Source organism: Bactrocera latifrons, unplaced genomic scaffold, assembly GCF_001853355.1.
Source record: "Bactrocera latifrons isolate USDA-ARS-PBARC rearing strain unplaced genomic scaffold, ASM185335v1 scaffold_0, whole genome shotgun sequence".
In the NCBI taxonomy this organism is placed as follows: Eukaryota; Metazoa; Arthropoda; class Insecta; order Diptera; family Tephritidae; genus Bactrocera; species Bactrocera latifrons.
This window is the reverse complement of record NW_017534406.1, coordinates 1,861,145-1,886,640: the sequence shown is the minus strand read 5'-3', so window position 1 is coordinate 1,886,640 and position 25,496 is coordinate 1,861,145. Positions and strand designations below refer to the sequence as shown.

General features: G+C 36.7%; 2 protein-coding genes across 3 annotated transcripts in view; one reads left to right on the top strand and one right to left on the bottom strand.

Moving 5' to 3' along the window:
• The window catches only part of LOC108970615 (myosin-G heavy chain-like), a 374,599-nt gene that overhangs the window by 157,225 nt on the left and 191,878 nt on the right, over nt 1-25,496 (top strand). The window lies entirely within an intron of this gene.
• Nucleotides 19,841-25,496, bottom strand: part of LOC108970330 (protein folded gastrulation) — a 92,657-nt gene continuing 87,001 nt past the window's right edge. For both annotated transcript variants that reach the window (XM_018935693.1, XM_018935772.1), the window contains exon 3: nt 19,841-24,381. In XM_018935693.1, coding sequence (XP_018791238.1) covers nt 20,685-24,221 — 3,537 coding nt within the window. In that variant the 5' untranslated portion in view covers nt 24,222-24,381 and the 3' untranslated portion in view covers nt 19,841-20,684. The remainder of the gene's footprint in view (nt 24,382-25,496) is intronic.

The following is a 25,496-nucleotide window of genomic DNA, read 5'->3' as shown; positions in this document are numbered from 1 at the left end:
TATTTTTATCAGTTGAGTGGTCGTCCGGAACGTGGCATGTGCTCAACAATCTTTGTATCTGTGCACCACTTTTCTAACATTCGCAATGACTCCGTATACGAAATTTGTTTTGAAATATTAAATAGCTGAATTATTTTTTCGATATTTTTATCCACAGTGAAACCTTTTAACCACAGCACTGCCATCAGCTGGTAATGCAATTAAAGACTTTTGAAGCATTCGAGTCGGCATCCACTTAAAGGTTTCTGAAATATCTGGCGTAAGTTCTAGTTATTATTGAGTTTAGTGCCATATAAGCATAATTTAGAGATGGAGATATTTATTTTTGTGTTCGCTTATTACAAAACTTTTAATCATGGAGTTAGATTTTATGGAAACGTGTAACATATAGCCCTTTTTTCATAAATTAGCAAAGTATACTTAGTAAATTATTGATTGAGAGTCGTTCTCTATGAAATATATGTCATATATATTCACGCTTCTTATCATGTTTCATTATCATAGTCAGTGACTTCAGTACACTACAAAGAACTCTCTCAAAAATTCGAACCTTGAACATTCTAAATCCTTCTCTTCCACGCTAACAGTATTTCATTACTTTTTAAGCAGTTTTTCAAGTACTCTTATCAAAATCGAGAATTCCAAGGACTACGCTATATTCTGCATTATCGCTAACATTACCTCACTACTTTGCTCTCCTTAATCTCTCTCTAAAGTTACAGAATCGCTGCTTAATCGCTATTTATATTTTATCAATCAAATAGCTGACCCCGCAGCCGTGGTCCTGCGTAAAATTATATGTTTTGAAATGAAAAGAAAGTTAAATTTATCATTTCATTTTTTTTTTTCAATGTAACGCAGCTTGATGAACAACATTTTCTGCTTTCTTTTCCCCATCTTGTTTAATCACCATCCAAAGAAGAATCGTGTGCGTGTGGCAAATCTCTCTTTTGCCACTCAACAGAGTACATCTAGCATCTAACAGCACCACATAAATCCATTAAACATGGTAACTGTGGTTTGAAAAATTAGGCTGTGACATCGTGGCGATCGCTTGCTGATTGACCGCGATCCACAATTCCGCACGTATGTCACCGCATCCTGGGAGTACTTCTTGCCTTGCCTTGGCAAAAATAACGCCGACCGATATTAGGTCGACCTTTGTGGCTTCGCAACAAATTTCAATCCGTAATTGACCTTTTTGTGTGAAGCACCCGTAAAGTTTTCACAAAATAATTTTCAATAATTTTCCTTTGAATAGCCGGAATAAGAAAGCAAGCGACCGAAATTGAAAGACTCAAATATAAAAATATTGAAAACAAAATAAACCAAAATTGAAAAAATGGTATGGAAATGAAAGGTACTTTTTGGAATTATCCAATTTTCCGACTTTTCTTCATGAAAAGTATAAGGTGTTTTTATTTCTAAAACCTCTAAAAATCTACAACGCACAACCTCTGCAAATGTCATCAAGATTGATCTAGCCGTTCTCTTAGCGTTACTAACAAACAAACATTTATTCGTTTGCATGGGAAAAATAAAAGGGCTGTTTTTAGGGGATTTCCGGCAATTATTTGAATTTTTTTCCCCACAAAAACCATCCTAGAACCTCAACGAACACTTAAAAAAATGAATTGGCAAAATTGGTCCAAGCGTTGTTGGGTTATGTGCTCAGCAACAAATTTTGCGATTCATTTTTATATACATATAAGATTTATTTTATTCTTCCTTTCTCTGTACTCAACTCCACCCAAATGTAGACTCTAAACTGCTTAGACGGTAATCCCTTATAAGAAGGGAATATATTCCATTTGAGAGTTATTTGCGAGCACCTTACCAATAGCCAATAAAGACGTAGATAATGCTTAGCGCAAAAACATAAAATCTAAAGCTTTATTTGCTAACCGCAACCGACATTAGCAAATTGCCGAACTATAAAAACCGAAATCCCTACTAATATTGGCAAATAAGCAGCGCACAGCAGGGGCGGGCTTAGCAGCGAAGGCAGCTAGCTGGCAGCAGAATAGTTAAGTACATGACGAGGTAGAAATAACGGTAGTAAGAAGTGCAAATAAGTTACTAACTAGCGGCTTAAATTGTTGCAAGACTGTCTTATAAGGGTGCTAAGCTTACTTCTTCTCTTGGAGAATTGTATGAGTAAATATATATGAAGGAAGTGTGTGCGTTTGTAGAAGTGAGATATGAAGTATGCATATACATATGTACATTTGTGTGTATAAATATATAAAAGTAGCTGGTAGTTATGTAAATATTTGCGCGAATACGGGCTTATCAAGAGCACTTCGCACCTAAAGCACAAAGTGCATGATTAAGTGCATATCTCTTTAAATGCTTGTTTGTATGAATATGTGTATATTGGTACTCGGCAAGGAGCCCTTGTTGCTACGTTGAACGTGACTCATTCATTTGGCGGGCGAAAATTGTAAAATTTTCCTCTTCCTCCTCGTTATTACACTTCGGTTCATTGAAAGACTCTATATTTAATATTGTCTTATTGAAAAGAATACACCAATGTATATATATAAGTATGTATATACTTTTTTTATAGTAGTAGCATCGAAAGTGCGTGTCTTTAATCCGCTAAACCTAACCAACTCCCATCTCCATTACTTCTTGGGAAAGGCAGGATATTTAAGACGCCTAATCTGTTGAAAGAGTCTCAGTTTTGCCACTATGAGAGCAGACGCTTCGCAAAAAGCTTTCCATTTTTCATTCGACTGATACAATAGTGTCGTTAAAGTTTCGTCCACAAGAATATCACCGAATGTGGTTTTAAGTTTTTCCCTTGTATTTGGAAAACGAAGACAATAAAATACCTAATACATGTTCAGAGTCTTCTTTATCATATGCTCTGTACACGTCGGACAGTTCGGACCAATGTCATTGCGAAATCTGAAATGGTAGCTTCTAAATCAACCATGTTCACTAAGTATTTCTGTAGGATGGAAATCCAGGTTCCCATGTCGTCTGTTTATCTGCGAACAATTCTATGAGTCCACTGACCTTTGGATGAGGATAGTCACCGCTGTTGCCACATTTTGATGCTCTTGCCCTCTCCTCGGTCTTATAATCGCTTGACTTCATTTCCTGGATGTCAATGGATGGCATACTGGCTAATACTTCAGCAGCATGTGTTGATATAGACAGAAAAATATTTATTACTTGAATTGTAGAAAGCTTAGGCACTGCAATTATTTGTTTTGCATACACTTTAATATCCCTTGCCAGTATCCATACCGGTGTTGTTAGTGCTTTCGCCACTAAAAATCCCCAATTGGAACGCACGTAGCCTCTGTTGTTCTTAATAGAGCATTATATATTTTATTTGCTTTACCGGAAATATATTCTAGGTGTTCTTTAAATTTTAATGTGGAGTCCATTATTACTCCCAAATACTTAAGCTGCAGCAGTTAGGTATGACTTTCGTTTCTGTTTGGCCAATTCCAGACTCACTGAAGAGAACCATTGGCGTAAACCACTTAATTGCATTTAGGTCGACTAATTGTTTAATAATTTTTATCACTATGAGTTCGTCTGCATAAGCTATTAGTTTCACGCCTTTTAGTTGCTGTCTTCTTAGCACCTCGTCACACATGAAGTTTCATAATATCGGGTCTAATACTGAGCCTTGGATTACTCCACTTGAGATAGACTATCTCTTGGGCTTTTGTCCCCATCAGAAATCATGCTAGTATTTAACTCGTTATAATGTATTCAATCTATGGCATATACGACTGAAATTCAGAGAGAATCTTTTTCCTGACAATAATATTTTTGTGTACGAAAAATGCATACTTTCCATAGGTCTTGTAAACCTCCTATAAACCTAACAAAACGATTTCGAACTTCAGGGTGACTTCACACCGCATATATCGGGCAAAATGTGAGTTATCTTACTAAAATTGGAAGAGCGTGTTTTTTTAATAACGGTGCATTTTTGTGCTGACAATGAATTAAATCGGGCGAAAACTCGCCCTAGGCCCCATATAACTTACAGACCTTATGTGCTTGAAGGTACTTCCCTGGTTTTAACCTTTGCAAATTGCAAGAGTATGAAATGTTCGGTTATATCCGAAATAAATTAGGCCTGCAAACAACTAGTAGGTCATAGTGCAGAGAACTATGTATACCTTGCATACAGATGAAAGAAAAATATAGTTTTCAGAAAAACTTGTTTAGAAATAAATTCGTTGGGCTGATTGTTTGATTACATTTTAGAATTCTTAACTCAAAAAACAATTTGTAAATATAAAATATTAATAATTTTTTTTTATGTAAAGCGATTTTCTCCGTTACTTTCCAGATTTGTCTCAAAAATAGTACTTCACAGTATTGTCCTTCAAGACAGAGTCAGATGACCGTTCTTTATTGAATTCAAAATGCGACTACTCGCTTACATGTTAAAATGAACTTATTCAAGTAAAATGAATGAATGAATATATACAGTAGAATAAATAAAAATGAATGTGTATTGTAATAAATTGTAGAGATGCCAATCGTGACAAATATGGTGATGACAGTATGGAATGCAACTCTTCTAACTAGATAGAAACAATTCATATGGATGGAAGATGGCAAGCTTGTACCTGCTAGTTAGACTGAGCTTGAAAAGCTATTGGCATAAAATACTCCTACACCTACGTATGTATGCATGTATAATAAGTCTCGAGGAATTACACAATACAATCACTCACCTGCGTTGAGGCAGCATTACACCAACACACCTACACAAATGCTTGTATTTCAATTTAAACTACTCGACGCGTTTTAGTGTGTGCTCTTAGTTGCCAGCACGGTTGACTGTTGCCACCAATGTTTTCATGCCCTTGTATTGCAAGTACGGCGCTGAGCCTGCTGCGAGTGGCAAGCAGCGCACGGCAGCTTAAGTGTGATTACAAGCGTGTTGGTATGCGCTTACGCTTGCCAAGCACTTCATTTCAATATAAGCCTTGTATAGTACATTCATATGTATATACATATGTACAGATGCATATGTATATAGTGATGCACATAAGTGGGCACATATATTACAAGAAACTCCCCAAAAATATCCACTAATGCAGCATTTGGTAGCAATAGTGGTGGTACGGCGCTAAGTAAACCCAGCTAACTAACCGCTGTTGCACACTGCCACGCCTTCTTCTTCGTAAATCTTCTTAAATAGCCCACTCGTCCCTTGCTTGCTGGTACCTTTGCAGTTTTTGTTATTGCTCGTCTACTTGCCACTGAGTACCGTTAGTGCAATTCGCTCTCTGACTCTGCTTGCCACCTGCTTGTTCATTTCAATTAGCCGAAACCGAAATTCACCTGATTTAGTTCCCTAATAATTTCACTCCATTTTAATGTGCAATAATGACTGTGAAATTCACAACCACTAGTTGGAAACTTTTTTCGAGGGTAAAGGGATTAGGTTAGTAATTGATGGAGGTTTTGCAAAGATTATCGATATCATAAGCTTGATTTTAGTTTAAGTTTTCATGGAAAAACTTTCTAAGTAGTGACATTTATGTATATTTAACAAGTAACAAAAGGTTAAGTTCGCGTACAAACCGAACCTAAGCACAAAAATGGAGTGTTATTAAAAACAAAAAAAAAACCTCAACATTTTTCACCTTGTCTCGTCGTCCTGATTATTTGTTATTATATATATATCAATCTCGTTTAGTTTTGGGTGATACGCACAACCTTTAGGTGAACAAAACTATTATACTCTGTAGCAACACGTTACAAGAGCATCTGTTAAAAAACGAAGCAGTCACTCTTTATTAGCATTGATGTTAAGAAACTATGTATTTAGAATTGGTGTTATAATCACGGGCAAACAACAAAGCAGTGCAAATGCTTCGTTTTATGTTTTTTGCAACCCGCCGAGTGATTCGTGTAATTCGTTACAGCATTCACAGCAGTATAGGAATGTAATATAATTGCGCCTACATATGTATGTACAAACGCAGTTGCTGTCTCTTTATCACGAAACAGGGTAGCAGCAGTGCCGAAAATTATAAGTGCAACGGAATGACCGAATGTTAATACAATATTATTCATGTTCGTTAACATTCTCTGTTTGATAGTTGTGTATCGGTAAGTGCGTGTCGGTACGTGATCGCGATCAAAGTTTGGGAAAAAATAATAAATTAATCATTTATTATAGCTTTTTTAATATTATTATATAATTATTTGCATTTGTAGATGTAGAATGATAAGTTTATGTAAATTAATTAAAGTGAAAGTGTGCAAATGCAATTTAGAAAAGCAGTGCGCACTGTGTAGGTTTCTCAAACATGTGTCAGCATGTTCATGTGGAAAATATCCTTTTAGTCGAAAATTCACAAAACGTGGCAAATACATGTACAAATACATATCTAAGTTTAGTGATATATTTATCAATATTGGTGGTATTAAATTGTTTTCCATGTTCGATAATAATGTTTAAAAAACCCGACGTCGAAAGACATTAAATATGTGCAGGCAATAAAAGGTAGGGGTGAGCATGTACACGTACAGTGGCGGCCATAACATATGCAACAAATACGTTATTTTAGAAAAGCTATTTATATCTTACAATTAAACTTTGCAGACTGTTGATTGAACATGAAATAATTGCACTTTAATTCATAAAAATATATAAAAATACCATGTTGATTTCAATACTTAAATTATGTGAACAAAGCATATGCAACTCAAAAAAAAAAACCCCTATAGACCAATTTAACTACGGAATCACAACTAGGTCGATCTAGTTTCACGAAATTCGATTTTTTCATTGGATTAAGTGTGGAATGAATCTATAAAAGGAACTAAATCTATTTTCAAATTTAGTACTCTGAAGAAGCTCAAATGTTTTTTGAGACAAAACTGATGATCAAACTATTTTTTAACGGCTACAACCTAAGTTGCCTTTCTTCTTTCAATTTATCGTTATCTAAAATGTTCACATTTAAGATTTGTACATTTTCGCAAGCGTCTGTCGACGCACTTATACCACTCTGATTGAGGTATATGCCAAACATGAGACACATCAGACATCGAAAAGAATTGACCTCTTTGTCCGTCTTCAGCGGTTAGTTTTCCTGATTTTTTGGAAAATAAGTGCTAAACAAATGGTTGTATACCATTCAGAATTTGAAAAGAACAGAAATACCACACGTTCGTTTCTAAGAACATTCTTAGTAGGTAGAACATCAAAAATCTATAACTTTACGATAAGTATCTGAGATCCAAATTGCAACACTAGGGTTACCAAATCCTGAAATATAAAATGCAATATATGTACCAGACGATGGAAAGCTACTATATCGCTATGAAAAAGCTCTTGAAAACCCCAGCAAACATTCGGTTATGATTTAGATATTAGAGGTCGATATTACTAGGATAATATTTAGCGGTATCTACGCCAATAAAGAGGAAGGGAATATGTAGGCACAGATCACAAATTTTATTAGATTATAGAAATATAAAAATAGCTCAGTAGATAAACTTTAAAAGGTTTAAGGAAGACTTACTTAAAACATGTTCCTCTCGCAAGTGTTATCTTATTATGATTTATTTTACTTCTATAACAACTTTTTGTCTTTGATATTTTCAATCTAACCTTTAATTTATAACTTTTATTTGCAGGTAAGTCCCGAATCTGTAGACTCAAGCGATATTTCCAATAAGAACGTAACTTAAGACGTAACATAACGACATAGCATCCCCAAGTGAGTCCCAAGTAAGTACGATTTGTCAGATCTCGTTCTTTATTAACGTGGACACTTTTACGCGTACTTAGTACCTCATCCATGTTATGTTGACGACTTTCGTTCAGTTACCAGGTTTCCTGAGGCTATCCACGGTTCCTGAACTAAAGCCGAACCATAGCCCACCCAATTATAATTGAGGTTGAGTTCGGCAGAGACGGCCTTGATCCTAGGGTTGCATCTCCGAATGTCTCCTATCAGCTATTTACAGTTTCTTTCTACTAGATCTTTTTTCACCGCTCTCTACCATGTTTTCGGTCGTATCGGCTGGGCTGCGCTTTTTGAGGCAAGTGTAAACGATATTTATTCTCGAACCTTTCGTATAACATATCCACGGCCGATTTGTTTATTTAAAAAATACAGATATGGCTACTATCCTTCTTGCCGCATGCCAGGATTCTATTTTTTGAGGAGCCGCAGTACATTCTTCAGTTTCATCGTGCGACTTATGAGCACCTTCGCCTTCGTAATGGCCCGGAATACAACTACGCTCCACTATTTCCAGAAAGGCGCCAGTTGTCATAACCATGCCTAGATCTTCACCCAGTTTAGCAAAGAGCACATCTAGCAGTTCCAGCTCTACGACTTTTGATTTCTCCTGAGTAATTTCTTTAAGATGATTGATTCGGTCATTTAGTGCGACGGTTAAATGCTTCTGGGATATCCCGTCGGGCTGGCCGTTGTTGGCGCACTGATCTTTGCGGGTTCCACCCGATCGAGCCAAACTTTTGGCATGACATCATAGTAAAAGCTTTAAATCAAAAGCTTTCTGCCAACGAAAACTTCACGTGCCGCCTCATCGAAAGCTTTCAACCACTCTTCAGACTTGATAAGAGTTTATAAAATAAGCTAGATTACTATTTGATTTACCATAATTATTGTCTGAATATGAAAAAAGCATACGAGCAAATACTCATAAGATGCTTAGCTTTTGAAGCCAAGAAGCTTTTGCTGAGAAATATTTGATAAGGATTTGCATACTAAAACAGCAGTTGTGTAATGGTGTTAAATCATAACTTCTTGGAGAGCATTTAGCCCCCCCAATAATTCATTTGTTGCGCGTGCTATGTGTCACGTAGCTCATCTTGTTGGAACCAGATGTTGTCCAGAACAACTTCTTCCAATTGTGGATATAAAATTTGGTTCTCATCGATCTGTACCGCCCTCCATTGATAGTAACGGTGTCACCAGCTTCCCTTCGAAAGAAGTAATGACCGACGATTTCACCAGATCAAAAAAAAAACCAAACTGTCAATTTGGGTGAAGGTAATGGTTGCTCATGCAAAGTGAAAGTGAGTTCATCGGAGAAGATGTAATTCTTACAAGAATAATTATCTTTTCAAGTTGTTCCAAGGCAAAATCATCAAATGACGACTTCTATTTTAGTAGTCTCATAGCTTTAGAGAACAATTTTATACACATAAGTGCAAGTCTGAATATTTCTCCAAATCAGCCGGGTTGTGATTTGAGAAGTCTCAATTATTGAGAACGTTTTAGTATTCCGGTCTTCAACAACTTCACGTGACTGAACAGCAACAATACTGTCATCATTTCAAGCGATTCTTTTCTTACTTGCGCTTGAACACTATGTATTTTTGAATTTTGAGAAAATGGGACATCCCAAAAAAATGCTTGTGAGCGTAAATTTGGCTTAAAAATCGAAGTTATTGTCAAAACCTTATAACTTCGATTATTACCTGTGAAATGTATCTAAGAAGGTCAGGTGAAAATTTCAAGCCGGTGGGATCAGCTGTTTCCGAGAAATGGTCATCACCGACTCTAAACTCACCGTTTCGAGTATGCACTAAGTCAAACATTTCTTTCAAATATGCTCATATCTCAAATAATATGTGGATTTAACCCTTTCAGAAGTAGAGGTTTTGGAGTTACCACTTTTTGGCTCAACTTCAAATTTTTAGAGAATATTTTCCAAAATATGTTCTCAAATATACGTACCCATACATATCGTTTTTTTTTTTTTTTTTTTGCAAATCACAAGTGGAGGTAACCCCTTAGTGAGTTCGAATACTTTTGCGCCTCACTGTACGCACCCAAACATATGCGTGTGTGAACAACTCTTTTTTAAATGTACATAACTTGGCGTATTTATTTAGTCAATCCATATGAATTTATATGTTCCGTTATGCGTGCTCCACTTTGCTGCCGCTGCCGCCACCCCAACACACCCTGCTCTCCTTCAATTTATACATGGCATTTCGATTGTTATTTATTTGGTAAATATCATATTGGCATATTTTTTCCTGCTTCCGCTCGCACCACCGCCGCTGCTGCCGGTAATGTTAAGAAAGTTGCTTTCGCTGATTTCCAGGATGTGGCCATGGGCGAATCTTCGTCATGAAAATGTAAACAAAGTGCGATAAACGTGGTGAAAAACACACCGAAATTACGCGTTGGCATACTTTCGGCAAGCGGGAGCGCGCTTACCCATAAGCGTATATATATGTGTGTAAATATATATATATATATATATATATATATGTGTATGAATATGTATTGCTCTGGTGTTGCTGCTACAATTTATGCGCCACACAGTGTTTCTGTTTCCATATCTGCTATTTATTTGCGCTTATATGTATTTATATTCACATGTATGTTTGTATTTATATGCATGCGCACTTTCGCTATTTGCCTTTTTTTGGTTGTTGCCTGAATTTTAATGTACTTACTGTGGCATTTAAAAGTCATAAATCATGATTTTTCCGCACAGCCACTTCCTCCAACAGTCTGAGTCTCCAAAAAGCAAAAGAAATTAGCAAACCGTACGCACATACATATGTACATGTGTATGACAGGCTTAAGGCCTGCTAGAGCTGTTTGGCCCAATGGCATTCGCTTTATATGTGTATACCTATATCTTAAGAATATTTTTTTTTTCCAAATTAAGTTGAAATTGTTTGAATTTAAAATGTTTCCTCTGCATTGGTAAACATATATTGTTTTTATTAAAAAGTATAAAAAATCGGTTTTATATACAATATACACGCATAAAATATGCATACGAACACTCTTAAAAAAATGTTCAAACATTTTTGAATTCCTCGCATATTCCAACGGAAAGTTTAATGACCTTAATTAGCTCACACCGGCTTGTTCGCTTGGGGAATAATGGTAAAATATGAGCATAAGCGCATAATTTACATTGAGAATTTCTGCTGAATAATTTAATTTGCTTTTACATGTAGGCGTGTGCGAACACAACAAGAAGAAATTGCATAATAATATTAAAATTTCAGAAGCTAATTTAAAAATTATTTAAATTTTTTTGAGATTTTGTTTTTTTTTCATGCACAGGTTGCTAGAGGGTGTAAGAATTTTCAATTTTTTTTTTGAATCATTGTTATGAAGACTTGTATTAATGTGTTTCTTTTATTTGTATTGCCTACTTTTAGGCTTCACCGTTTTGAATACAGTACAGGGTTTCTGCTGTAATTTTAGTTTCGTTGAAAATAATAATGAAAACACAATCTTGTTAATAATTATTAACAGAACTTCTATGCAACTAGAATTTATTCTAGGAAAAATTAATTAGGACTATGCAGAATATATTTCAATATTTCAAAGTGCATGAAATGTGTGAAGATGAACGGAAATTAGTTATTTTTTACTTATATGCATTTTTACAATTTTACTATGTACTAACCACTTATGCCAGTACGCATTCAAACCGTTTTAGTTAAAATAATGGTATTAGACTAAGCCTAAAAGTAAAATTATTTTCTCACAGCAGAAACAGAAAACGGCCGGTCATATGCTTGCATTTATATACCACTCGATTTTGAGCAATTTCTGCTTCCTCCGTACTACATGGACTGAAAAGTATCTACGTGGCCTTAGAATTTAATTTAGCCTTACTTTCATTCTGACTTTGTTCGAATTGATCCAACAAAGCACAGTAAAGTATTTTGCTGATTGTATTGCCATGTTCGAGGCAGTCAAAAATTATAAATTATTAAAGATCTCTGATTTTCATCGCAAACTGCATATTCGTCTAACGTATGTTATTATATATCCACGATTTCTTCACTCATAGCTGAATTAGTATTTGAATGTCGCACATTTTGTTCTTTTGTTCGTTGTGCCCTCCCAAACACATTCCCTTGAGACAATAACGTTGTTGACTTACTCATTCCTTTGGAGAAGAAGAAGTGTAAAGAAATTTTTGAATTCAAAATAGGCGATGACTCAATATGTCTTCTTGTTGAAGTCATTAGCACTTTTCGATTCGACAAACGTTGAAGAGCAGCAAATCGAATCGAGCATCACTTACGCTGTAACCCCGCGTTATCAGCAAACTATTTTCTGGCGCATAACCAATTAAGCCAATTAAGCTGTCATTCTTTTTTAAGAAATCCGAGTTTACAAAAACGATTTACTCGATTCTATAGACAAATACTCCACGTTTTTTTTGGCATTCCAAGTCAATATAAAGTGTCTAAATATAAATGGGTTCCAGCAAAGTGATTGAAATTCATCAATGAGCTTTTGGTTATACTATTTACTATTTATTTGTCAAATGCAACATGTAATACCGTTTGACCATTTCTTGTGGGAGTAAGTGAAATCAATAGTCTATGTAAACCTAGTCAGTCGTAACTAGTTCGAATCGAAAACGGGAACTTTTTTATCTTTGGTTTTCAATTAGACAAATTTTTTTGGAGTTGGTTTTTTTACAGCTTTTACATGAATTATGCTCAGTTAAGTTTGCCATTTCATAATGCAGAGACTTACTCCATTGTTCCGGAAAAAATTTGCAAAATTTATGGCCAAAATTATGTCTCGGCGCATCCAATACTCGCCCAGCAAAGTTGACAAAACAACAAAAAAAAAATGGTGCTATTGCTGCTGTGCAAAATATACCAGAAGACCGAAATAAGTCCAACCGCCATCGCTCGAAACCTGTGGAGCTGTGATCAGCCGCTTAATGAAAGATTGAACAGAAGCAGAACGATATTAGTTCGCGGGCTTATAAAATCCAACATGTATTCGCATTGAAGCCGAATTACCATCAAGCGCATCGCATGTTCGATGACTGGACCCAAAACAAGTGCATAGTCACAGATCCCAATTTTCACAAGATAATTTCCTTCGGCCTCAAATCTAACTTTTGGTTGACGTGGTACGTAAATAAATAAACTTATTGGATTTGGAGTGCCAATAATCTACAAGACGTTGGTTGAATGCCCTCCCATCTTTGGCTGCTGTTTTGGTCTGCTCTTTGGGCAGAGGAAAAAAAATCGCGAATACCAATGATTTTTCGCAGGGTCACACTGGGCCGATTCCTTAATTGAAGGATATGGTTCCAACATGTCAGTGCAACATGTCATACATGCAACGAAGCAATCAATTTCTTAAACGCAATATTTCATGTATTTCGTGTACCGTTCAACACCACTGGACCAATTTTGTGAGATTATATGCAGGCGTTTGTCTACACAGATAAGCCCGTGACGATTGACGCCTATGAAAGGAATATTCAGCACTACTCCGAACCATGAAATCGACGTTGTGTTTGATCAAAAGTGAGTTTGCGCGGCACCCACTTTGCATAGACTCAGTCGTAAATTAAATGATGTAATCGTTCAGTTAATATCTTTAGAGTGCCTGCTATGTCGAACAAATTCATCCAAAAGCAGTTTGTGGCCTTGTTTGATGTTTTCATCGGTAGCGGCCTCTACTGTGTTCACTGTCTTCGGTGCTCATTACATAACATCTAAGCTTAGCACGAGCAGTGTCCAGAGGCTTCTCATCGAGCCAAGTTTTTGCTGCCAGTGTATTTTTCCCCCTCAAAATTAATATAATTATCTTCCTAATTATCCAACAGCTGTCAAATTAAGAAGCGTGTCTTGGGAAGTTAGGGCTATATAAAAATCATATAGTTTTAATTATAGCGTCAGCCGGGTACTTTTCAAGTGAACTGTAAATTGACCAATGAAACTCAAATCCTTGTATGGCAAAGTTTTTTAGTTGAGGAGATATCTTCACGAAATTATTATTACCTAACGCTAACCTTCAATCTCTGATGTCGTTCAGAAGGAACTCCTAAAGCATATAGCTGTCATGCTTTTTCTATTTGTGAAGCGTATTCTACTTCTGTGCAAGTGTTTTTTTGTTTTTATTCAGTTTATTGAAAAATTAAAAATAATTATAATTCTCAGCAAACTGAATATTTTTCTGCAATTGGCAGCGAAATTGTGTGACTTGTATGTTGTGTAATTGTGAATTGAAATTTAACATCCTTTATACAAAAATTATTAAAACCAATATTTGCTGCTTTACAGCTTTTTCATGCCTACCAAGCGCCAAGCGCTGGCAGATTGTAATCAAATATTTAATTGCTTTCCACTTTTGTTAAATAAAACAACATTTTTATACAGTTTCGAATTTTGTTCTCATAAATAAAAACATTTCTTCAACGTTTTATTCTTTTCGTTTTTTGTAAATATTGCGTTACACGTTATTAGCGTTTGCCCATTTATTGCTCGGTTGGCGCATAAACACACAAATGTTTACAATGTCGTCGCCGTTAGTTCGTGATTTGTAGTAAAACTAACAAAACTATTTTATTTACACAAATACACATAAGATATATATTTCTGATTTATTGAAAATAGCAATGGTTGCATAAAAAGCTATTAAGTAGTATTGTCGAATAATTGAGAATATTTCCACTTGCAACCAAATAATTTGCATAAAACGAATTTTCGAAATTGTAGAGTTTGAAATTTCAAGCCCAACATCATCATTAACAATTTCAATAAACGCTGCATTGTAAGGTTTTCGCAATTGTTGTACATATAATTTTGCATATTTTATTTTGTATTGTTTGTAAGGCTACACACATGCATTTACCGGCTTATGCCGTTATTTATTCGTTAGCTTAATAAATGGCTATGCATATTTTATATGAACAGTTGTATTATTTATTTTATTAATTTTTTTTTACATTTTGTTACTAAAAATATGAAATTGTATATTTATTGCAAATTCCTCGCTGACTAAAAAATTGTTGTGATGCAGAAAATCACCGTTAGCATGCGCTAAAATGCATTCGAAATTAATCATAACTAACTAAATTGTTTTAGTATTTGTTGGCCTTCATTAACTCTGTTAAGCGCTGTTCACACGCAAACACAAATAAACAATTTTGTGTATGTATGTGGGTTTGTATGCGTATAGGTACTCGTATGTGTTGCTATTTTTGTTTTCGTTGTTAAGTTGTAACGGCTGTTCGAAAATTTCAGTACAAAAGTTGTCGGGTGAGTGCAAACGCAGCATAAGTTCTGTTCATTGCCCTTCTATAGCATTATGTCAAATTAAATATTGCACAAAATTGAATATTAAACTGAACTGGTTCATATTCTTAAGTCGAAGAACTTCAATTTCTCTCTAATATGCATACTAAAGTAAAATTGAAATTTTCTTGTTTTATATAAATTATATGAAATTAAATTTAATATATTATCCGGTGAATATATTAACCAATTTTGAATTTTTGGAGAAAATTTCTCAAAATAATTGAAGTCAGGAAGTATCAAGAGATTATATCTACTTCAAATATCAAAAAATTGAGTAATATGCGCAAAATCTTCCTCACTTTCACTCCATTTAAGTATATGGTTTTACTACAAGCTTTCACTTTATTTAGGAGGCTTTAATATATGTTACCTGGTCTACGGAAAGGGTCGAAAGATGGAAGATGAGATGCTTTTTATTTTAACAGCTGTTTCCCAGAAAACTAGTTTTCGCACGTTAGCTCCCTTTTCGTAGACCAGGTCATATTATGACGTTTGAAAGCCCTATTTGAAGTTGTCGAAAATTTTCGTATACATAAGCTTTCATTTCACCTAAGCTTTCACATCACCAAAGCTTTGAATTCACCCAAGCTTTCATCTTGTCATGTTGTTTAAAGAATTCGCTTTACATAAGCTTTTTTTTTAACCAGCACCTTTGCATAAGCTTTCATTTTTCCACATCTTTCACATCGTTTCTAACACTTATTAACATTAGCTTCATTTCACTTTCAAGTTCCATGTTTTAAGTTTTTCTTGGTTCAAAGTTTAAACTTTGATCTAAGCTTTTACTTTTATAGTGTTTTCGTCAGCAGTTTATCCATAATTTTTTTTCAACTGTTGAAAGCTTCAGGTTTAATGTTTAAAATTTTCGCTTTTGTTTGAGCTTTTACGTTTTTTCAGCTTTTTAAGCTTTAAGCTTTTATTTTGTATAAAATTTTCTATATGAGAGGTTTTACTATCTTCTTCGCTTTCACTTAAAGTTTTAACATAATTTAAGCATTTTTTTTTACATTTTAATTCTGAAAAACTTTCACTTTCTTTTAAGCTTTCACTCAAAGCTCTGGCATTATTTAAGGCTTTCACTTTCGTTCAAACTTTCTCTTAAAACGCTGACGTTATTAAGGCTTTCAGTTTTTTTTTTAATTTTATTTCTAAAAAGCTTTCATTTTGTTCTAAGCGTGAACACTGACATTATTTGAAGCTTTCATCTTGATGTGGATTTTAATTGAAGCTTTTATTTTGTTTCAAGTTTTGGTTCTGAAAAGATTTTTTTCCTACTTTCACTTAAAGCTTTGACATTGTTTAAGGCTTTTCATCTAAAGCTTCCGCCTTAGTTCAAGATTCGACTTAGTTTGATTTATGAGCTTGAAGTATATTCATCATTATTTTAGGTTGTTGGACTTGCTAAGTCACATAAAACATGTTCATAGTGGCATAATATTCCTAATCAATATTGGAATTGCCTTTCGGTTAGATTTCAAAAACCCGCTAAATAAAGTTTACAAACTCTCATTGTATTTGCAATGATTTTTTCGCCATTATTCTTATTTTTTTAACAAATTGTGCTGTTACACGCAATAAAATAACCTACACGCATATATATGTATATAACAGTTATATTAGACCATACACTATATATAACAGTTATAACGGACAGACTTAAATGCTGCGTATTTCCGCTTGATAAATATTAAGTTTAGTACAACTTTGAAAGCTCTTACACATACAAATACTCCCAGTTTTCACAACGAATCGGGCCATTTTGAATTACTAGTTGATATATAGACACAATTTAAGGGCTTATTAGATTTATACAAAAATAAAAATAGTGCGGGCACGAGATATACATACATATGTAGGACTTAATTGTGTTGTTTGCTACTTAGTGATAGAAATATCGCTTAAAACTTGACATTTACAGTTATTTTTATACACATAATATTGTTATAATACATAATAGATCTTATAATGCTAGTTAGATAAATGTACAAGTAGATAGTATATATAGATATTCACTTAAACTTAATACATACAAACTTACATAGTAAATTGTATAAATAATTACATAAAAAAATTATTTACTTTCATTTAAAATTAAAAAAAAAAAACACATGTGTTTACTTAACACAAACAAATTTTCGCTTATACTTTGCATTACATCACATTTGGTAAATATTGCAATGGCATTCGCCGTTTTGTGTCCATGTCGCGCAGGCAACGATTATTGATAAAGAACGCAAAATAAGGAAATACACGCAGGCAATCAAGTATATGTGTGGGTGTATGTATATAGGCGAGTTGATGCTGGCTTTTGGCATTTTAAATGCGTGGTACGTGTGCAAAAAGCCTTTCTTATGTATTCGAATATTAGGCTGGTGCTTAAATACGGACATTAAAAAAAATTTTTGAAGATATTTGGGATATTTGCACTTTGACTGCGTTATTTGGATTTTGGTTATTGTGGAATTAATTTTTTTGTTTTTGTATATATATTTATAAATTAGGGTGGTCATTAAATCTGAAAAAAAAATAGCTAAATTCTGTGACTTTTCAAATGTTTTTGAAAAATAATTTTTAAGTCGGATTTCAGAGAATTCTTTTCATTTACCTCTTACACAACATGTATAATTGCAATTGTATAAATTAGGGTGACCCTTAAATGTAGAAAAATAGCTATTTACGTAAATTTCTGTGACGTTTTAAAGCTTATCCTTATTTAACCTCGTTTTACCTTTGTGTGGCATTTTTTAATCCTTACACAACATGACTAATTACAGTTATATAAATTAGGGTAGTCACTTAATATAGAAAAAAAATTAAGTTTGCGTAAATTTCTGTGATTTTTAAAAGCTCACCCCTATGAAACATCATTTAGCACTTATAGAAGGTAAATAAATTTAAACATTAGGGTGGTCCGTATGTGTAGGCAACAGATTTTACGTAAATTTCCGAGATTTGTGAAATTTCACCCTCAAACCGTGAATAATTACAGTTATAGAAATTAGGGTGATCTTTATATGTAGAAAAACCGTTATTTATGTAAGTTTCTGTGATGTTTTTAAATCCAACCGTATAGCCTTTACACAAGATCACTAAATACATTTACAAATTAGGGTGATTCTTAAAAGTAGAATAAAAGATTTTACGCAAATTTCCGTGATTTGTGAAATTTCACCCTTATGTTACATTACTTATTCCTCATACCACATGAATAATTACAGTTATAGAAATCAGGGCGGTCCCTTAAACAAGACAAAATAACAATTTACGTAAATTTCTGTAATTTTTAAGGATCACCCTTACCTGACGTCTTTTAACCAGTATACAAGACGAATAAAAATATAAATATATAGAAAAACATTTTAGGTAAATTCTTGTAATTTTTAAAGCTGACCCTAACGTAACACCGCTTAACTGACACCATACGGTGCTTATATTGAAATTAGTAATACTTGGGTACTGTATTAATGACATTAGTCCAACAAATGACAAAAAGAAAAGATTTTGGGTCTCCTGAAAAAATTTGAACTTTGATATCTTCAAATGTAACAAAAATAACGCCAATATTATTGCTTAAGGATCTGATATTGCAAATTAATCACTAATTTTAAATTTTTTAGTACCACCCTAATATAAATAAATATAAACGCATACACATAAAAGTACTTGCATAAAAATTTGCAAAACAAAAGCACATAATGTGGCTCACATGTTGTTCTCGTAAGTGTTTTACGATCTTTAAATCATTTGGAAATTTTCCGAAATAACTTCGGAGGCAGGCAAAACGGCGAATGACCTCATACGAAATGCGTGCAGTTGCATAAAAAACCGTTATATTTTATTTTGTTCTTGTAATCATGTTGTTGTTGTATATATGTACTTACTTAAAACTGTATGTGTGAGCTTAAACGCTCTTGAAATTATAGCAGCGGCAGCAGCAGCAGCAACAACAATAACACTGTTAGGTACGTTACTTATATGTAATACAACAAATACAAGGGGATAATTTTAATGCGTTATTAATTTGATTATATCTATGTGTGTGTCGTAGTATATGTAATGTAAAACGAAAATCTATATAACAGCAGCAACAAAAACAATACAATAACAACAGCAACAATGGCTTAATATTTAATACATACAAGAGACATCAGCACAAATACATATGTATATTTTTTTTCAATATTTTTTTGTTTTTGTTTAATGGCATACATATTTTGCGTATTTCCTTTTTTATGTGTTTACTACCTTTTTCATTCCTGCTATCAGGCTTATCAGACAAGCTCGACTTTAGCGCGAATTTCACAATTCCGGCATGTGCTCGGCAACGGCAACCAAAGTTGGGCATTTTAGTAATTTGAAAAAAAGTGCGTAAAAAGCTTAATTACATTAGAAACTTAAAGCTTTTTAGTTTGCGTGAAGTTTTACTGCTCCAACTTGTATCTCCATTCTTTACAGAGGCATTTCCCCGAAACAATAAAGCTTTGTAAAACTGGGAGCTTTCATGTTCAAGTGAAGCTTTCATATTTAAGCAAAGCAAACAATGATTCGAAAATGTTCCAAGCATTGCACCACAATTATTTAAAACGCTTACATTTGCACACAGCGCTTTTAGCAGCTTTCACTATTACTCCTGCTGCACTTCAAGTAATGAAAGCTTTTGATTTTTCAACGCAATTGAACGAAATTCACCAATCATTGCTCTACAATCATTTGAAGCGCTTACACTTTCACACAAGAAGTTCGAAAGGCTTTTAGCAGCTTTCGTTATTATTACTCCAGCTGCAGTTCAAGTAATTTAAACTTTTAAGTGTTCGTAAAATTTATGGATTTTATAAGAATTTTGAAGAAGCGTGAGCTTTCAACATTTATTTAAAGTGTTGCGCACCATCTAATATATAAAACACTCAAACCTCAAGCTTACACTTTTTGCTGGAGCAACACAAATCGCTTTTTGAACTTTTGCTTGCGCTAGAGTGCCAGAGAACAGAGAAGCGTGGTTAGCAAATGTGCTTTGAACTGAAGTAAAGAAAAATGTTTCTACCACCACGCCTACAAAGCTTTCATACACTTATTCTGCGCGCTCCTAAGCTTTTGTATGAGCTTTCATATTTTCTAACAACTTCTGCGCCACAATGAATCTCTAAACTTCTGTGCACATTCTTCGGCGCTGCCTACTTCCCCGTATACGCATTTTCCAATATTCCCTCTCCGCGCGCGCTCGTAAAATTTGTCTACTACAAGTTTAACTGTATTTAACTAATAAAAAATTTTCTATTTCTTCACGTTCATTGCATTGGTCTCTATTTCACTAAGCGTTATGTTAATTATCTCTTTGTTATTGTTGTTGTTTATCTAGCGGTTTGTGTATGTAATTTGTACGAGTGCTCTTGGGAAAAACTAACCCCGCCCCATCTAATGTCAGCTTGGCCCGATTTCTCACGACTCCAATTTTCGGCAGCTTTTAAAGCTCCGAAGCATTTAAAAAATTTGACTAAACCCAATACTTTGCGTCAATTTCCTTACACACAATCTCCCTTCGCTTCGTACGTGCATGCGAGACATGCCTTACCGAGTGGACATTGCTGTGGGAAGCAACAAACTGGGATTATTATGTGCTAACTTTGGTTTTCATTTGGCTTTCGGGAAATGCGGACCACAAGCGAAAGAGCAGCGGTTGCTCTTCGGTCGTCGTGCCGCGATTGAGACGCCAATTGGCAGGCAACCACCAGTAGGCCGACTGCTCCATGGGTTCGTGCTCTTCCGGCACAATGACAAAGTCATCTGTTGTTTTTGTTACTGTAGCTGCTGTATCCGTATCTTCTACTGTGTTTGTTGTGGTTGCTGCTGTTGCTGCCGCTACGCTATTATCACTAAAGTGATCGATTCGGATAATTTTGCTATTCCGACGACTGGGCGCAACGAAATCGCTCTTTTGGTTATTAATTATATTGTTGTTATTGTTGTTTTTCTCCATACTGCTACTTTTTTCACTTAAACTATTTTTACTTTTACTACTACTACTGATACTGCTACTGTTACTACTAATACTACCAATTGGTGTGTGCTCCGCGACCTCTGTTGTTGTTGTTGTTGGCGTGGTTATTGCCGGTGCATTTGCGTCTGCAACGACGGCGCTGGCACCAAATCCAAAGATGGGCATAATCCGCGACCAAAGCGTTGTAGCGGCCATAAATTCTGTGTCTGTCGCCGTGGCCTCGGCCTCATAGTCGGGTTCTGCGCTCATATGTGCCTCAAATCCGGTGCGCTTCTTGCTTGACGACTCGCTAAGTTGCGCTTTTTCTGTTGTGGCAGACTCGGCGCTTTGATTTGCACTTTCCATTTTAGTCAACGAGAGTGATTGTGCGGTTGCTGTTGTTATTGTTGTTGTTTCAACGATTTCGCTACTGCTCTCCGCAGGCAACGAAGACTCGTTCATTGCGGACGCATCAGCCACTTGTGTAGCTGTTTCTCCTGTTGCTGTTGTAGTCGGCGCGTCAACCTCTTCTCCCAGCTCAGCTGCTTCCGCACCGCCCGCGCTGGCCTGCTGTTCGTTATCTGCCGCGCTTGCGGCTTTCTGCACCTCTTCATCAGGCGCGTTTGCGGTTGGCGGCGTTAAAATGGTTGTACTTTGTGTGGTTGTTGCCGTTGTTGTTGTCGCTGCAATTGTTGTTGGCTTTGTAGCTGCCATTTTTGTCGCGCTCGCTTGTCGATTGCCCTTCACCAATTCATTAATCATTCGCAATTCTTGCGCGATATTTACGTCGCGCGTCACTGACGCGGCCTCCGCATCCCGATTGTGATTGTGCGCCGCGGCATTTTTATACTTATTGCTGTCATTATCGGTGTCGCTGTTGATGCTGGCGGCGACAACATTCACTAAGTCGTCGTTGTCGGTGTTGTTGCCACTCCTCGGCACATCATTCACGAGCGCGCTGTCGGCGCTGACACGCGTTGTCGCCTCTTCACCCGCTGCAAGTATCTTCGCGGTCTGCGGTACGACTGTGGTGACAAGACTGGGGATTTGTTTATTTGCGGCGCTGCTACGCGCAGGTAACTGGATGGGAGTGACGGCTGCGTTGACGACGGTAGGGGTGTGGCGAAACCGGTATGTACTAGCTGAGATTGCTTGCGGCGTCGTTGTTGCGGCTGACACTGCGTCTACACTAGGTAACGGTTGTACGGTCGTATATGCTGTGACTACGCTCTCTTCGGACGCATTTTGTTCTGTTGTTGTTTCGTTAATTATTGTCTCAGTTTCCGTTGTTGTCTTGTCGCTTGCAACTGTTGTCTCATCATCGTCGACTGTGTCCGTCACCAGCGTGGTTGACGGCACATCTTCAACAGCCGTGGCTTTCGATTTTTCAAGCTCCAATTGTTGTTGCTGCGCAATGGTCTGCAAAAGCGAGAGGTTGCTCTCCGCGGCCACGGCGTCAGCACCTTGCGCCTCTATCACGGTAGTTTCGTCGATTTGAAAGTTCGTAGTGCCCTCAGGCTCGGTTGTGGTTATGAAACTCGTTTCCTGCGCGTCGGTATCGTTTGCTGCCGTCGACGCCTTTTGCGCCGTCACGCTGCGTGGGTGCTCATCTTTGGCGCTCATTGACGACGTTTTTGTTGCATGACCGGCATCATGTGTATATAGAGTACGTGCCGTGGTTGTCGTTGTTGTTGTGGTTGTTGTTGTAATGTAAGGCGCTACACTGCTCAAGGGCAAGAGCGCATCGGCGCGTAAAAATTGCGCTATGCTATTCTCTTGTTGTTGTGCCGCTGCCACCAAATCGCCTGCCACCGCGTCCTCTTCCGCGCCGCCTGCGCGGTCAACACTGGCTGGCTGCGCAATTACCGTTGTAACCAGGTGTACACTGCTGTCATCCTTGAACAGTGATATGCGCTGCGGTTCAAGGTCGCCACCAGCATAACCACCAACCGTTTTCGCTGTGGTGCCTGCGCCCACGGCCGGCAATATAATCGCATCGATATCGCCGTCTGCGAATGCCGGCACATTGCCGTCGTCCGCCGCAGACAAATCAGCCATCACTTGACTGCCATTCACAGCGCGCGTATTGTGGTCCGTGATGTTGGCATTACTGTCGGTCTTCGCGGCTATTGTTGCATTGCTTTCGCTCTGCGCTGTTGCAACATTGCGTTGAAAAAATCCTTGCACCGCATCCAAAAACTGTGTTGAGTTGAAAAGTGTTGCGCCAGCATCATTGTCATTGCCGACCACGTCAGCGCGCTCACCTTTCGCACCATTCGTGGCTAGCAATTCAGTCAATGGTCGCGCAGCGCCGCTACCCTCCATTGCGCCACTGCTCATATCCGCTTCATAATCGTTGGTTGGAAATTTTTGCTGAAACAGATTGAATTTCAATGGCTCATCACGCGCCGGCGGTTGCTGTGCGTTGCTAGCGCCCACAGTAAGGCCACCGTTGAAGGGCTGTGGCGGCGCTTCGTACATCATCACCGGTTCGCCTTCACCCAAACCCAAATCGTACTCCTCGTCACCGTAATCGATTTCGTATGCTGTGTCGGCGCCCGCATTGCTGCCGCCGAACAAGCCTAACACCTGCTGTGTGAGCAAGTCGCTCTGATTGATGTTTACGGTTGGTATGCAGCGTGACTGGAAGAGCTGATGGCCGGGCGGACAATCGCGAAACGGCAGCGAAAATATCGATTTCGGTGTGACTTTACGCGATTTCTCCAACTGCTTCTGTTCGGCTGGCAACATGAGCCACTCCTGCCAAGCCAGATTTTCAGCGGTGCCCTCGATGGGCTTCGAGGTAATCGGCAACGCCTCGACGGCGCCTGCCCACCGCTGCGTCGACAAGCGCAACGGTTGCAAGGGCGGTGGCAAGGCGCACACCAGCATCAACACCTGCAAAGCGGCCATGCTACAATGACGCAATGTTGTTGCAGCGCGTCTTGCTCTCGTCGTCGCCGTCGCTGCCATCATCATCGTAGCGTCCAGCGTGTTTGCTGTCATGTGTTTTTGCATCTGACCAGCTTTAGTTGTCGTTGTTGTTATGGTCGTTGAATTTGCTGTTTTCGTGTGATATTGCATTGCTCTTGACTTAGATCCGTTACATGTAGGTGTTGTTGTTATTACTCTGCTTGCTGCTGCTTGTGCTGCTTGTATTCTGGTAATCATGGCATGTGTGGATTAGCTGCGGTGTCGCTATAACTGCGCGCCGTTGTTTTTGCAGCTCATTTAAATATCTCATATATTGCGGCAGCGTCGCTTAACTCGTTGTAACCGCTTATATGTTGTTGTTGGTCTCGTTAAAGTTGTTTCTTGAAAGTTGCCTGATCTGCAATTGTAAAAGACAAAATTGGTAGCAGTTAGTATGGCATTATTTATAGCAGTCATTTGCTTTATTGCAATTTAATTTAGTCGTTGGAGACTTTAATTTGACAGTGGCTTATAGGTGGAGCTTACATTCTTGTATAAGCGTTGCTTATATGGCATTAGCAGGTATTCTAAGTCATTGTTTTTTTTTTATAGATGCTAACAGTTGCACTAAATTATATAAATGAATGCATGATGCTTGGGCTAATGAAGGCAAATGCCCTTCTATTGCGCTAAGTTGTTCAATACTTTCGCTTTTCCCTGGAATGCAACCATTTTTTAATTATTTTTTGAACAGAAATAGTTCCATATATATCTCAAAATTAAAATCTGATAGTTCTGTCAAGGTTTTGCTGCAAATAATTACACACTTTTAGCAGATATTAGATACATAATAGAGAGTAAATATAATACATTATAAATGACAAAATTAATATTAGTATGTTTTCATTAAACATACATATCAATCGCATGAGTAGCTTTAAATAACCCTTCCTTAGTCAGCGAAACTAGAAATAGCCTTTTAGTGGCGTCAATTAACAAGTTTACTATAAAAATTAATACAAATTGACTCAATTATGCTGCTGTTTCGCAAAGAAAAAGCACGCATTCAGTTTATCATGAGAATCTTCGTGAAAAGTTTTGAAACAGCACCTTAATTGAGTCAATTAACAAGTTGTCTATAATAAATAATACTAATTGACCCAATAAAGCTGCTTTTTAAACCATTTTCCCGGAACAAAGGCTACACTTAGATTATCTCAAATCCTTGCCGAAAATATTTGAAACAGCACCTTAATTGAGTCAATTAACAATTTATCTACAAAAAAATAATATCAATTGACTTAATTAAGCTGTTGTTTCAAGTATTTTTGCGAAGAATCCCATGATAACTTATAGGCAGCTTTTAAAATTCTGAATAGATTTGCGAAAAATAGGTAAACTCTCTGCTTACAATATCCGCAATGGCACTTATCAACATCAATTAATGCCTTAATGTGCTCAAGTATCTGGCGATCCAACAATTACAATGAATTGCTGTGTGGAGTATTTTTTTTTTTTTTTTTTTTTTTTTTT